Source organism: Antedon mediterranea, chromosome 11, assembly GCF_964355755.1.
Source record: "Antedon mediterranea chromosome 11, ecAntMedi1.1, whole genome shotgun sequence".
Classification (NCBI taxonomy): Eukaryota; Metazoa; Echinodermata; class Crinoidea; order Comatulida; family Antedonidae; genus Antedon; species Antedon mediterranea.
The window spans coordinates 14,102,577-14,117,535 of record NC_092680.1 but is presented as its reverse complement, the minus strand read 5'-3'; the positions used below and the strand labels follow the sequence as shown (position 1 = coordinate 14,117,535).

At 32.4% G+C, this 14,959-nt stretch overlaps 1 protein-coding gene across 1 annotated transcript; it reads right to left on the bottom strand.

The window, feature by feature from the left end:
• Positions 1-48: 48 nt before the first annotated feature.
• LOC140063177 (acid sphingomyelinase-like phosphodiesterase 3b) lies at positions 49-14,959 on the bottom strand. Its single transcript, XM_072109653.1, has 6 exons — positions 14,811-14,959; positions 13,306-13,504; positions 11,510-11,757; positions 8,978-9,138; positions 1,058-1,238; positions 49-856 (listed from the first exon to the last, which is right to left on the bottom strand). Exons 1-6 carry the CDS (start codon positions 14,878-14,880, stop codon positions 336-338), a joined length of 1,380 nt encoding a protein of 459 aa, XP_071965754.1. The 5' UTR covers positions 14,881-14,959; the 3' UTR covers positions 49-335.

The following is a 14,959-nucleotide window of genomic DNA, read 5'->3' as shown; positions in this document are numbered from 1 at the left end:
TGGCACGCCATAGTTAGTTGTTTAGTAATAGAGTAACTAAGTAGCATCTCTCACAAAATCGTGTTTAATTGTATTCATTTACCACATCATTACATTACTAAAATATAACCTACTCTAAGTCCTACCAGTATACCGATTTTGTATTGAACATTAATTTGTATATGAACAATTTTTTAAATGCATGGCTAAACAATCCAGGAGACTGCAAAATATAAAGCTATTGATCATTGTATAATAATTATTTTGACATACATAGTCGTTACGTAGGCTACGGTGAGAAAATCAACCATTTTACGCACGTGTTTTTAGTGTCACTAAAAATAAAATTTAACTGACTATATGATTATATATCTTACGAACCATACTGCAATGATTAAGATACCAGAACAGATACTGCAACTCGGGCGGATTTGAACCGCACCACCAGGTTCGCCAGACCCATCGATGATGCATTGGTCAAATTGAGTGTAATCAACCTGAGTAATAGAACATACTTGAGTAACCCTACAATCTCCAGTACACGTGTTATTGTCATACCCCACACTGTTAAACAAATAATACCGATTAAAATATAAGTTGTTATTCTCAAAGGTATCAATTAATGAATTTAGAGATTCCGTTGTGACGTCAGAAATGTCGTAAGCGTCGACTGCGCTATACTCTTCCTCCCACATTGAACTTTCTGCCGAAGAAACCTTACGCAGGTCAAGATAGTACTGTTGCCAATTCAGAAGTTTGCCGTCTTTTGGACTATACGTAAATAATCGAACACTTGGATTATTTGGTCCAACTCCACTTAAGGAAGTATTCCATGGTGTCACTGCCGGTGAAAGGAACAGAGAACTTATCGGCGTTCCTGAAAGAAAACAACATATGGCCTATGTATTGTTTAAAAATGTTTTTAAGACGCACTGAACAACATCCCACTGATGCTTCAGTACACACTAATAAAAGCATCCTATATTGTAATTTAAGGCTTATAAAGAATGAACACATTTTTTAAATATCCAAATTAAACTATATGAATAAACATACTCATAAAATGGAAACTACGTACCGTCATTGTCATAAAATATTCTAAAGCTGTCGTCGTGTTGATGAGCAAACAACTGGAAAGTAATGACATCATGGAATTCCCGGATAATGCCAATGTATCGTTCGTTAAACTCGGGATAAAACCAACATTTCCTACGTGAGCGCTCAAAACATCCTGGCGGAACATGGCCAACAATAACGACCTGTGAATAAATCATATGCACAACATTATATCATATCACGTTAATCAATATAATCAGAGAGACATAACACTCGTCCTTATTTCCGACGAATAATTTCCACAAGACAGTTAGGCCTAAGTTAACAATCAACATACATCACGACTCACGACGACTTCTTAGCATAGAAACTATGTATACATTTAAAGATATATTGTCCCCCTAAAAGAATTTAAAAACATTTTTTTTAATGTGCCATTTTAATGTCACATAATATAGTTATTCACATTTATTCTAATAAATGAATATGTAAAAACATGAATATGTTAAGAAATGAATACGTTAAGAAATGAGTTTAAGAAGAAATGAATTTTCTTTGCTAAGAAATGAATATGCTAAGACATTATTATGTAAAGAAATAAATATGCTAAAATATGATTATGACAAAAAATGAATATGTTAAGAAAATGTATACGTTAAGAATTGAATGCGTTAAGAAATGAATGCGTTAAGAAATAAATGCGTTAAGAATTTAATACGCTAAGAAATGTATATGCTGAAAATGAATTATGTTAAGATATGAATATAATAAGAAATGAATAAGAAAATAAAATAAATATGCTAAGAAATCAAAGAATAAATATGTTAAGAAATGAATATGTTAAGATATGAATATGTTAAGAAATGAATATGTTAAGATATGAATATGTTAAGAAATGAATATGTTAAGATATGAATGTGTTAAGATATGAATGTGTTAAGATATGAATGTGAAATGAATATGTTAAGATATGAATATGTTAAGATATGAATGTGTTAAGATATGAATGTGTTAAGATATGAATGTGTTAAGATATGAATGTGTTAAGATATGAATGTGTTAAGATATGAATGTGTTAAGATATGAATGTGAAATGAATATGTTAAGATATGAATGTGTTAAGATATGAATACGTTAAGATATGAATACGTTAAGATATGAATGTGTTAAGATATGAATGTGTTAAGATATGAATGTGTTAAGATATGAATGTGTTAAGATATGAATGTGAAATGAATATGTTAAGATATGAATACGTTAAGATATGAATACGTTAAGATATGAATGTGTTAAGATATGAATGTGTTAAGATATGAATGTGAAATGAACATGTTAAGATATGAATGTGTTAAGATATGAATGTGTTAAGATATGAATGTGTTAAGATATGAATGTGTTAAGATATGAATGTGTTAAGATATGAATGTGTTAAGATATGAATGTGAAATGAATATGTTAAGATATGAATACGTTAAGATATGAATGTGTTAAGATATGAATGTGTTAAGATATGAATACGTTAAGATAAGAATGTGAAATGAATATGTTAAGATATGAATGTGTTAAGATATGAATGTGTTAAGATATGAATATGTTAAGATATGAATGTGTTAAGATAAGAATGTGAAATGAATATGTTAAGATATGAATACGTTAAGATATGAATGTGTTAAGATATGAATGTGTTAAGATATGAATGTGTTAAGATATGAATGTGAAATGAATATTTTAAGATATGAATACGTTAAGATATGAATGTGTTAAGATATGAATATGTTAAGATATGAATGTGTTAAGATATGAATGTGTTAAGATATGAATGTGTTAAGATATGAATGTGTTAAGATATGAATATGTTAAGATATGAATGTGTTAAGATATAAATACGTTAAGATATGAATGTGTTAAGATATGAATATGTTAAGATATGAATGTGTTAAGATATGAATGTGAAATGAATATGTTAAGATATGAATGTGTTAAGATATGAATGTGTTAAGATATGAATATGTTAAGATATGAATGTGTTAAGATATGAATGTGTTAAGATATGAATGTGTTAAGATATGAATGTGTTAAGATATGAATGTGTTAAGATATGAATGTGTTAAGATATGAATGTGTTAAGATATGAATGTGTTAAGATATGAATGTGAAATGAATATGTTAAGATATGAATATGTTAAGATATGAATATGTTAAGATATGAATGTGTTAAGATATGAATGTGAAATGAATATGTTAAGATATGAATGTGTTAAGATATGAATGTGTTAAGATATGAATGTGTTAAGATATGAATACGTTAAGATATGAATGTGTTAAGATATGAATGTGTTAAGATATGAATACGTTAAGATATGAATGTGTTAAGATATGAATGTGTTAAGATATGAATGTGTTAAGATATGAATGTGTTAAGATATGAATGTGAAATGAATATGTTAAGAAATGAATACGTTAAGATATGAATACGTTAAGATATGAATGTGTTAAGATATGAATGTGTTAAGATAAGAATGTGAAATGAATATGTTAAGATATGAATACGTTAAGATATGAATGTGTTAAGATATGAATGTGTTAAGATATGAATGTGTTAAGATATGAATGTGAAATGAATATGTTAAGATATGAATACGTTAAGATATGAATGTGTTAAGATATGAATATGTTAAGATATGAATACGTTAAGATATGAATGTGTTAAGATATGAATGTGTTAAGATATGAATGTGTTAAGATATGAATGTGTTAAGATATGAATATGTTAAGATATGAATGTGTTAAGATATGAATACGTTAAGATATGAATGTGTTAAGATATGAATATGTTAAGATATGAATGTGTTAAGATATGAATGTGAAATGAATATGTTAAGATATGAATGTGTTAAGATATGAATGTGTTAAGATATGAATATGTTAAGATATGAATGTGTTAAGATATGAATGTGTTAAGATATGAATGTGTTAAGATATGAATGTGTTAAGATATGAATGTGTTAAGATATGAATGTGTTAAGATATGAATGTGTTAAGATATGAATGTGTTAAGATATGAATGTGAAATGAATATGTTAAGATATGAATGTGTTAAGATATGAATGTGTTAAGATATGAATGTGTTAAGATATGAATGTGTTAAGAAATGAATGTGTTAAGATATGAATGTGTTAAGATATGAATGTGTTAAGATATGAATGTGTTAAGATATGAATGTGTTAAGATATGAATGTGTTAAGATATGAATGTGTTAAGATATGAATGTGTTAAGATATGAATGTGTTAAGATATGAATGTGAAATGAATATGTTAAGATATGAATGTGTTAAGATATGAATGTGTTAAGATATGAATGTGTTAAGATATGAATGTGTTAAGATATGAATATGTTAAGATATGAATGTGTTAAGATATGAATGTGTTAAGATATGAATACGTTAAGATATGAATGTGTTAAGATATGAATGTGTTAAGATATGAATGTGTTAAGATATGAATGTGTTAAGATATGAATGTGTTAAGATATGAATGTGAAATGAATATGTTAAGAAATGAATACGTTAAGATATGAATACGTTAAGATATGAATGTGTTAAGATATGAATGTGTTAAGATAAGAATGTGAAATGAATATGTTAAGATATGAATACGTTAAGATATGAATACGTTAAGATAAGAATACGTTTAGAATATGTTACGATATGAATACGTTAAGATATGAATGTGAAATGAATGTTAAGATATGAATACTTTAAGATATGAATGTGAAATGAATATGTTAAGATATGAATACGTTAAGATATGAATGTTTTAAGATATGAATATGTTAAGATATTACCCTGCAGAAGGTTCTTTATAATAATATATATAACGAGAATCGGAGCAACAACCTTGATTCAGTTGTTGAAATTAATTGTCGACTTTCCGAAGGAGAGAAAAAACTTCTTTCCCGAAGACTTAAATTCTGCCCAAAACCAAACTGTGCCTGTGATGTTTATATATATCACTGTTGCTATGAACATTTTATGAAGAGGAGTACTTAAGACAGCTAAAGAATCCTTTTCATTACGTGACAATCTCTCAAAACAAGAGAGACAGGCCATTGCCAAATTGCGTCAGCGTAATGATATCATCATTAAACCCGCTAATAAGGTTCTGCCACTGTTGCTATGGACATCAAATTTTATGAAGAGGAGTCCTTAAGACAGCTAAACAATCCTCTTCATTATCGTAAACTTACAACGGATCCCACCCCGGAAATTGCGGATAATTAGGTGGCCAAATCTGTTTATGTGATGGTATAAAAAACACTCCATCGATCCTAAGATTGGACCTCATTTGGCACAAGCTAATCCAGTTCCAGGCAATCCTGGTAGACCCATTATTTCAGGCAATGGCACTGCTACAGAGAAAATTTCTGAATATGTGGAGGATTTACTTAGACCATATGTGACTGATCTCCCTTCATACATTCAGGACTCCACGAACTTTATCCGCAAAATAAACCAAATTCAAAATTTACCTAATAATTCTGTTCTGGCTACATTAGATGTTCCATCGTTGTATACTAATATCCCTAACGAAGAAGGAGCCGACGTATGTATTTTAAATTACAAACAAATTCCAGGCAAAACGTCTACTAAAGCTCATTTACGAGAACTGGTCATGTTGATTTTAACCACCAACAATTTTATTTTTGGAAATGACCATTTCCTTCAAATTCATTTTCAAATTTGAGGCAAATTTTCTGTCCCTCCAACCTAATAAACCACTTGTTTGGTTTAGATACATTGACGACATCTTCATGATCTGGACCCATGGTGAAGATAATTTGGAATCTTTTCTTCTCAATAATTCAGCCCACACAACTATCAAATTTACAGCTACCAAATCCACTAGTAGCGTTGATTTTTTAGACACTATAGTGACCATAGAAAATTACCTATTCCGTAAACCTACGGATAAAAATATGTACTTGCTCCCTAGCAGTTGTCATCCCCGACACTGTACTAAAAACATACCGTATAGTCAAGCATTACGTATCAGACGTATCTGTTCTTCAGATTTAGATTTTCAGAAACGACCGAAGAACTAATAACCAAACATCTCCGGAATAGAAATTACAAGAAGGAATACATCGAAACTGCTATAAAGAAAGCAAAAGACATTCCTCGATGTCAAACACTGACGTACTAACCACGTCAGACAAATTCGACCAGAGTGCCATTGTTCACAACCTATCACCCTTTGCCTCCATAACGGGATATTGTTAAGCAACATATGCCCATTATACAGAACGTTTCAGGACTGTTTTTCCGGAACCACCCATTATTGCATTTCGTAGACCTCCCAACCTTCGTCATATATTAGTCAGATCCAAATTTAAGAGTGAAATTAACTCTCATGACGGCCAAAATTTGGGCAGTCGCTTTTGCGGCAAATCTTGCAAAACTTGTTCATTGGTTGATTCTACTGAAAAATTTAAGAGTAACCAAACTGGCCGCATTTTTCTGATAAGAAAATCAATTAATTATCTAACCAAAAACGTCATTTATCTCATATACTGTAATATTTGTGGCAAACAGTACGTCGAGGAAACAAAAAATACTTTCCGTATGAGAATGACACAACACAGATCAGCTATCAAAACATTAAAGCTTGATCAACCTGTAGCCGAACATTTTAATTCAGCTGGTCACTCAATTGCAAATTTCTGAGTTATTGCAATAGACCACGATGTCAAATGGAGCGACAAAACTCGCAAAGACCACTGGGAATTACTACTTAAAACCACAAAACCTTTTTTAGTTAACATTAGGAACATACTCCCAGATCGGTAAAATTATTCCATTGACTACCAAAATTTAAGTTTCAATATTAACCATTTTAAGCATCATTTAGGCTGTTTTTTAGTTCCATTCCAAAATTGTTTATATCTCTACCAAGCTACCTTTTTTGTTTTCTACTCTTATTCAGACTCCACCCTGTCTCCTTTGTTGTATTTCTTTTATTCCTGTCCACCCAGGCAGCACTTGCCAGTTCTTATGCTCACGTTATCCAAATTCCTCCACTTGCACCGATGGAGGGCTAGTGTTGCCCGAAAGCTCTGCTAATTTTTCTGGCTGTTTTACTTTATCGTTTTGATTTAGCTTTTCGCTTTTTTTTTTTTTGTATCTCCATTGAGATCCAGCTACTGATACCCACAGTATTGTCATTTTTTCAGTAATTTGCCTTTGGATTTATTATATTCGTTCATTTTTCATTCAATCTTTTATTTCAGAATCTCTGTTCCATAGAAGTAAAAATTACATATAAATTAAATAAAATAAACAAGACAAATTACTACTACTTAACTCAGGATGGCATTCCACCCGGAGAACATCTTCGACTTAACTAAGACGTTGCTTATAATTGTTGAGATTAAAACATTTTCGCTTGCATTTAGTCTATATATATATATATAGTTATTCACTTTGACCAAAAATTGGATTGAAAATAAAATTATTTACCTGAAAAACTTTACAATTTAAAGCACAAAATAGTCAATAGTTTATTTTGTCATTTTATAAGTGAAAGAATCATTTTTTCGGCTATAGAAACTACAAAATTGCCTATTCAAAGTCTGTATTAATCTTCATTTTTTATGTATTTGGGGGACAATACATCTTTAAAAATTAGATTTAAAAGTAATTTGGGGTAAATTATTATTATTCTGTAACTCTATAATTTTTACTCGATGGCATATAAAGTTGGTTCATACTTTCGGTACTGATTTTAACCACCTGAAGTAAACCCTGTTTACAAATTAAATTAGTTATTGACAATTAAAACGAATTTAGGTTCAACGATTTGCCCCAAATACGGGTGTTTTCCGATCGTGGTATATGTCCATCTTGAAAAATATCCGCACACAATAATACGAGGAGGCTTCACATTTACCTATCTCCTTCTACGATAATTGTTTTAATTGGCTCGGAAAACAGCTCGAGTACAGCATCATAATGTTGAAGACAGACCGAATTTTAATAGATTTAATATACGTTTACACAAACCTATTGATTGGCGATAAATGGAACATTCCAATCTCTCAGTCTCCCAGTTCAGTACAGTTAAATATTTGGTATAACACAAGTAGGTAAATGTATGGGCCCTTGGGGGATAAACTTAAAACATTGCAATACTGTAGTTAGTTATAAGTAGCGTAAGTATAATAGATTTGAATAACTATTAAACCATTTTTGAATCGCAGATTTCCTACTGTGAGTGAGGATACTGTTAGATATATAAACACTATGATAAACGACAGTTGCTTCTCAACTTTTATATTAATTAATAATTACAAAAAATATAAACTTCATAGTGGTGTATCGTTAGGCCTACATGTACTTTACTATTTCAATCGACTGACAGTGACAGTTTCAACAAAGTATTACATCGCACATTACATTTATTTTATAAGAAGGTGTTTATATAGGAGAATTGATTTTGTATAATTTTTCTATTTTTTCTCTGTCTGCTTTTTTTTTTGTATTTCGATGTATTAAAGAAAGATTGAAAAAAAAAAAAAAAAAAAAAAAAAAAAGTATTACATCGCAAATGTTTTACTGTGTTTAGTGGTATATTAATATGTATAAATCATGAAAACAAATATATGATCGTTACTGAGTGGATAAAGAATATAAATTGTTCTTCTTGGTACCCATCCTCTTTCCCATTCCTCAACCCTAATGTTACATACAAAACACAAATTGGGTTTGTTTAAATTCGACTCAACACATTTGGACTCATTTTGTGACAAATTTCTCTTTCGGAAGTAATTCCCAGGGTCACATGATTATAATATTTTAATTATTAATCTTTAATCTATTTTGGACAAAATGTTAAAACCCTTCCCTTAAATGGCAAAAACCTCAAGTGTAGGCCTACTCTTACTTACCATTTCGTCATCACGTCGAGCATCTGTTAACATTTGTTCCAGCCAGTTGAATTGTCCAGCCGGGTCCGTCAAGTTTACGGTCAGTTTATCGTTAGTATAATAAAACACAGTGTTCAGACCAGCAAAACGATAAGGTCCTATTTTTGCTGTGTAATACGTTTCTAAAATAATATATAATTCATTGTGTAAGATAGGAGATCTACAGTACCGGTATCTCGTATGGGATGAAGTACTGCACGACGTGCCTCGTGTCGGGTGAAGACAAACCTATATACTTTTTGAGCAATCAAACGATAAAATGCCATTAATTTGTCGACAAAGACAATTAATAACAGAGTTGTACATAACGGTCAGTTTTGAGGGTCAATGTTCAGTGACCTCAAATGTCATCGTGTTTGGTCTCAAATGAAAGGAAATTTAATTTTAGGAAGAAGCATTTATTTTATATTATGCTTCTATAAAATGTTAATTTAAATTGAAATATATTAGCTGCACTGTTTATGCAATTTAAATCTATTCAACTTTATAGTACACTATATGTTATGTAGACATTTTATCATTATGATGAATATACTATATACTATACTATTCTGCTGTACACAGTTCTAGTAGAGTTACATGTAGGCCTACAAATAGCAGATTGGTTCAATAGTCATCAAAATATAAACGAATACAACGTAGATCATTGATGCATATAAATCTAGATTTTTTTGAATTGTTAAGGAGGAGCAGTAGAAATTACCAGTTCATAAGCTATTGTACAAATAGGTTCTTTAATACTGTAGTTTTATCCATCTGCTACAGCATCAATTTACGAGAATGATGTGACTATTGGCCTATACATTCTGTCAAAGTTTTGCACTGTTTTCTGTATTTGTGCAAATGATATAATGAATGGAAATGAAACAAGGCCAACAGCCATTAAGTCGCGTGCTACAATGCATAGTGATACCGGACCGACAGACAAACAGACCGACAGACAGACGGACCGACCGACATAGTGAACTATACTGACCGAAATTACTGAACATGTTTAAAAATGTTGAAATGTTTAAAAACATTTATATTTTTTTAATTTACACGTGCGTAGCCCGTCACTTTTGACGTGCTCGTATAACGTAATTTCGAGTTGGAAAGTAAGTCAAGAAAACAGAAATCGGGAAAAAAGAGTGCGCAATAACATTTAACGCGCAGTGCGCGCGCACAAATCTGCGCACTCATGGCAATTTTGTAAACGCTTAAAATTGCCTGAAACGTACTCTTATTTCATCGAAAATAAATTGTGAAAATTTTAAGCGCCCGTACGCATGCGTTACATGCGCTACGCACGTAATTGTATTGCCATATGATGATTTATGCCCTGAAATTTATGAGTACCAAATTTTATTTAATTGTGATTCATGGTTGTTAAGATATGATTACAAACGTGATTTCGTTAAATCGTGCGTAGACCGCGTAATTTTTTATTGCGCACCGTGAAAACATAACCACATCGATTCCTGGCCATAAGGAATATTCTGTGAAAAATTGACTTAGCTAGATTAAACTGATATCAAGATAAGGTCATAAAGCGATAAAACGCATAGTGATACCGGACCGACAGACAGACAGACAGACCGACAGACAGACCGACAGACAGACAGACAGACCGACCGACCGACATAGTGAACTATAGAGTCGCTTCCACGCGACTAAAAATAGCCAAAAACCATTGGTGCCCCTTCCAAAAGTACATTATAAAACAGTAGAGTCAAAATTCTTCCGTGCAAAAATGTATAAATTGTGCTGTATTGTTAAATTTTCTGTTGATGGTAGCTTATTTCTGAAGTCAATTTTATCAGTTACTGCTTGTTTCGAAAAATGTGAGTACCTTGTTATTTGAAGGTGGTTGTTCTCACAGCCATGCATTGCTTGTTTGGAAGCTTTCTGTATGGATATGATTCAGTTGATCATTGTACATTTATGTAGTATTTTAATCACTTAAGCCAATTTTCCATTAGACGAATTGAAATAGCATGCATATTAATATTTTCATCTACTTTTTGTGAAAAATTAGGCCTACACAGCCAATCAGAACTAAACAAATGTGAACAATAATTCCTCTTTATTATAATCATTTAGGCCTAATATAATTTATTTGATTTCTTTGCATTTCTTCACTTCTATACAGCAATATTAATATGATATATAAATAACACGTTGTTGTTTAAGCTCATTGACTCACCCCTCACCCGAGCTCACTTTTATTGGGTGAATTTTCACATACCTACCAGAATCAAGTGAAATTTTCACAGATTGGCCTTAAAATGGTCTAATTTTTAAATAGTTTCCCGGATATTTTTCGTACCTTATAAAAATCGATTCTTCCGACGCATTTTTTTCAATTCTAATATTTCAAAATATTATCGTGTTTTTATCGAATATTAAACAACTTGCTTCTACAATAATACTAAATTGAGACGCAAGATGTCTGAGATATTAGTGAAATAGTTTGCATTAAGTATGTTGTCATGGTAGGTAGACAAAACTTACTTTCTCGGAATAATTCGGTAGCATTCGGAAATTTGTCTAACCACGGCTTCCACAGATCGGTGACATTACTGTAGAAATCGGTCGGGTTCGGCGGAAACTGATGCTTAGGGTGATAGTCATGATTGCCGAATACTGGTATGAACTTGGTCTCGGGGAATGCGTCCATTAAGAGTTCAGTGATGTTGGTGATTGTAGAAAGTACTGAACTTTGGCTGAGAATAGCGTCTGGAACATGTGGAGTATCATCCCTATGATTAGAAATAAAACGATTAAAGCCACGTATGGAACGCCGTTTACGCAATATTATGATGATATGAATTTTCATTAAAACATTTCATTCATATCGCGTCATTCAATTCATATCCATGCATTTCATTCACATATCGCGTCATAAAATTCATATCATCGAATTGTTGCGTAAACGGCATTCTATAGCCACGTTTACACTGACCTCGCCTCGGTCCGGTGACCGAGAAGCGATATTTTCGTACATAAATTGGGGACCCCATGTGAAAGATAGCCGAACTGCCATCTAAATATAACTAAACCTAGCCCTCTAAATAATCTCTCTCACACTATAAATTAAAAGAATAGCTCATGGGATTCGAAACCCATGCATTGACATGTAAAGTCCATAGTCTAATCCACTCGACTACACAGACAGAAAGCGTTTGACCAAGAATAGGCCCTATTTATGTTTATTTTGTTAAATTTCATGAGGGTCCCCAACTTATGTACGAAAAGAAATATCGCGGCCAGGAAACAAAATTGTATCCGGCCAGTATTATTTTTTTTCCTATTAGGTTATGGCAGAAACTATAATAAAGGGTCTGAATCCAAACATGAATATTAATGTGACGGAGAACCATGGAAATTGTTTTCACGCGGTAATCGAAAATGTTCTCTCTCGTCGCGCTGCTAGCCGTGCCCTTCATACGTATACTATTAAAAATTGAGTGTAAATTAAATTGATTAAGAATTTGACACTATAGTGTTCTAACCCTTCCGAAAAAAAAGACATACATGTTTCATATTAGTCTAACATTGTAGTTTCAGACATAACATTAATTATTCCATATATACATAGACAAATATAACCGCTATTGTTGCGGTCCTAAACACCATCAGATACCACCAGATAGGCCTACCTACCAGAGCAACACATCCTACCAGAGGGCAGCCACCTGCTTGAAATTGATTATTAATAATATATTACAAATTTTAAAGCTTAATTCTGTCAGGAACTGATAAAATTTAAGTTAAAAGTGAATTTCTCGCCGTCGCAATTCCAGAATCGAATGCGTTTGATCATCATAATAATACTGTAGTAACGAAACGAACGCATTCATCCGTGTCTATACAAGAGGTGGTCGATTATGAGAGGCGGTCCTTTAAAAGAGGTCTTCACTGACGAGAGGTGTGGTCGTTAAAAGAGGCGGTCGCTTACGAGAGGTGGTCAATGATGAGAAGCGGCCACTTAACAGAGACGTCACTGACAAGAGGTGGTCAAGTATGAGAAGCGTTTCTATAAAAGAGATGTGGTCGTTCAATAGAGGTAGTCACTTACGAGAGATCGTTGTGACGGGAGATAGTCGATTATGAGAAGCGGTCCCTTAATAGAGAGAAAGAGGTCGTGGTCCCTTAAAAGAGGTGGTCGTTAAGAGAGGTGGTCCTTTAAAAGAGTCGTCACTGACAAGAGGTGGTCAAGTATGAGAAGCGTTTCTATAAAAGAGATGTGGAAGTAACCAATCTCACTTAATCCTTGATAATTGATTACATTTAGGTCTCAAACGTACCCTGTCCATATAATGAAGTCCGGGTTTGGTTCAATTTCTTTCATTGCATACACACTAGCGTTGATAAGCGACCATGGAGAATCGCAGGCATAGTCCCCCAGGACATCTGGTTGTCCAATCTTTCGACAACTGGACATTGGATAACTACCATCACCATAAAATTGGTCGTAATGAAAGTCTGTAACGTGCCAAAATTTCCCTGAAATGATACGTTTAAAAAAAACATTAACCCTAATATTGTAGGCCATGTATTTGGCGAAGTTAAGAAAGAGAACCTCGTATTATTATTGTCCACCTGAAAAAATGATTTTAATGTCACATAATAGTCCAATTTGACCAAAAATGATTTACATGAAAAAACTATACTTTAAACAAAAAAATCAAATTGATTGCCAGCTGCTGGAATTGGGGTTTTGGTTGAATATCATTACAGTTTGTTTTTTGTCATATTAAATATCAGTGCGTTTTGTTATTATCAGCTGATCTTTATCATCTCCCTAAGACAGTGACAAGATTACAGTAATTAAGTCGGAAAAAAAATCATTCAACTGAAATACAGACGTTTTTTTTGGTTCAAAAAATAACTTTGACTTTTAGTCAAAGTTTTCGATCAAAACATATCTCATAATGCAACGCGCTTGTTTGGCTACTCTGTATGCATAATCATAAAACTTCCTCACGATCTACTTCTCAATCGTGACGAGTTGTAAACAATCCTAATTAGCATCTGTTGGCTCGAATTTTTGACTTAAAGTGAATAACTTTAATATTACTTTGATATGGCCAATTTAAATTTAGAATATTTTATCCTTCATTTTTTGCGTTTCAAGGGACAATACGCATTTAACAAGATAATAATTATTCAACCTTATTTATAGAGGGTGACCCTAAACAACGTAGGCTGACAATAAATCATCATGATGAGTTATTATGATGTATGTCTGTGTGTGACAGTGGCTGTGTGTATACTAACCCTCTAGGCCTATTCGTCTCAAAGATTCCATTGCGATTAACAATATATTTAATTTTATAAAACTTCACTGTGCTTTGACAAGAATATATGTGTTGTAATTTATGTGGTCTTAATGTATTATATTAAATTATTATTATTTGTATTAAATTTGTGCCACACTTAACCGCTTTGCCACTCACTCTAAAACATGAATTGTATCAACAAACCATATAGATAGGTTCAGATTTGTCTTTTAGTGGGGCAAAAACCAAGAACCTCTTGGCAAAACGGCACGTAGGCTATACAATGCGTGTAATGTGTGCCATTGAAGATATCCTATATCGTGACACGTATGCTATACTATGAGGACAGATTTAATTTTGAGTTATTTTACTGAACATTGATCAGGAAATAATGTACGTAAGCCGTACTTTGGAAGTAGTTCTGTATGAACATGGTGTGTAGTCTAGCCGGGCATAGCTTGTTACTTGCTGCTTTACGGCGGATATTGTACTTTGTTCGACTATAATCCAATGATCTCTGTCTTACTAACCTGTAGTTGGTCCACAGATAACTGTGTTTACACTTGCTAAAATAGCAATCCATTTAAACATTGCAGTCATTGTTATAGCACTTGTAGCACCTGTCCAATTTTCATCCAAAAGAGTGAGTTTCAATAGTGACTCTGAAAAAAGGGAAATT

What these genes read in the sequence shown, in the direction of transcription:
- LOC140063177 (XM_072109653.1), bottom strand. Translation starts at nt 14,880, where the DNA reads ATGACTGCAATGTTTAAATGGATTGCTATTTTAGCAAGTGTAAACACA. An exon ending in TATCTGTGGACCAACTACAG is followed by an intron (nt 13,505 to 14,810) that starts GTTAGTAAGACA and finishes GTATCATTTCAG; the next exon opens with GGAAATTTTGGCACGTTACA. An exon ending in AATATTTTATGACAATGACG is followed by an intron (nt 857 to 1,057) that starts GTACGTAGTTTC and finishes GTTTTCTTTCAG; the next exon opens with GAACGCCGATAAGTTCTCTG.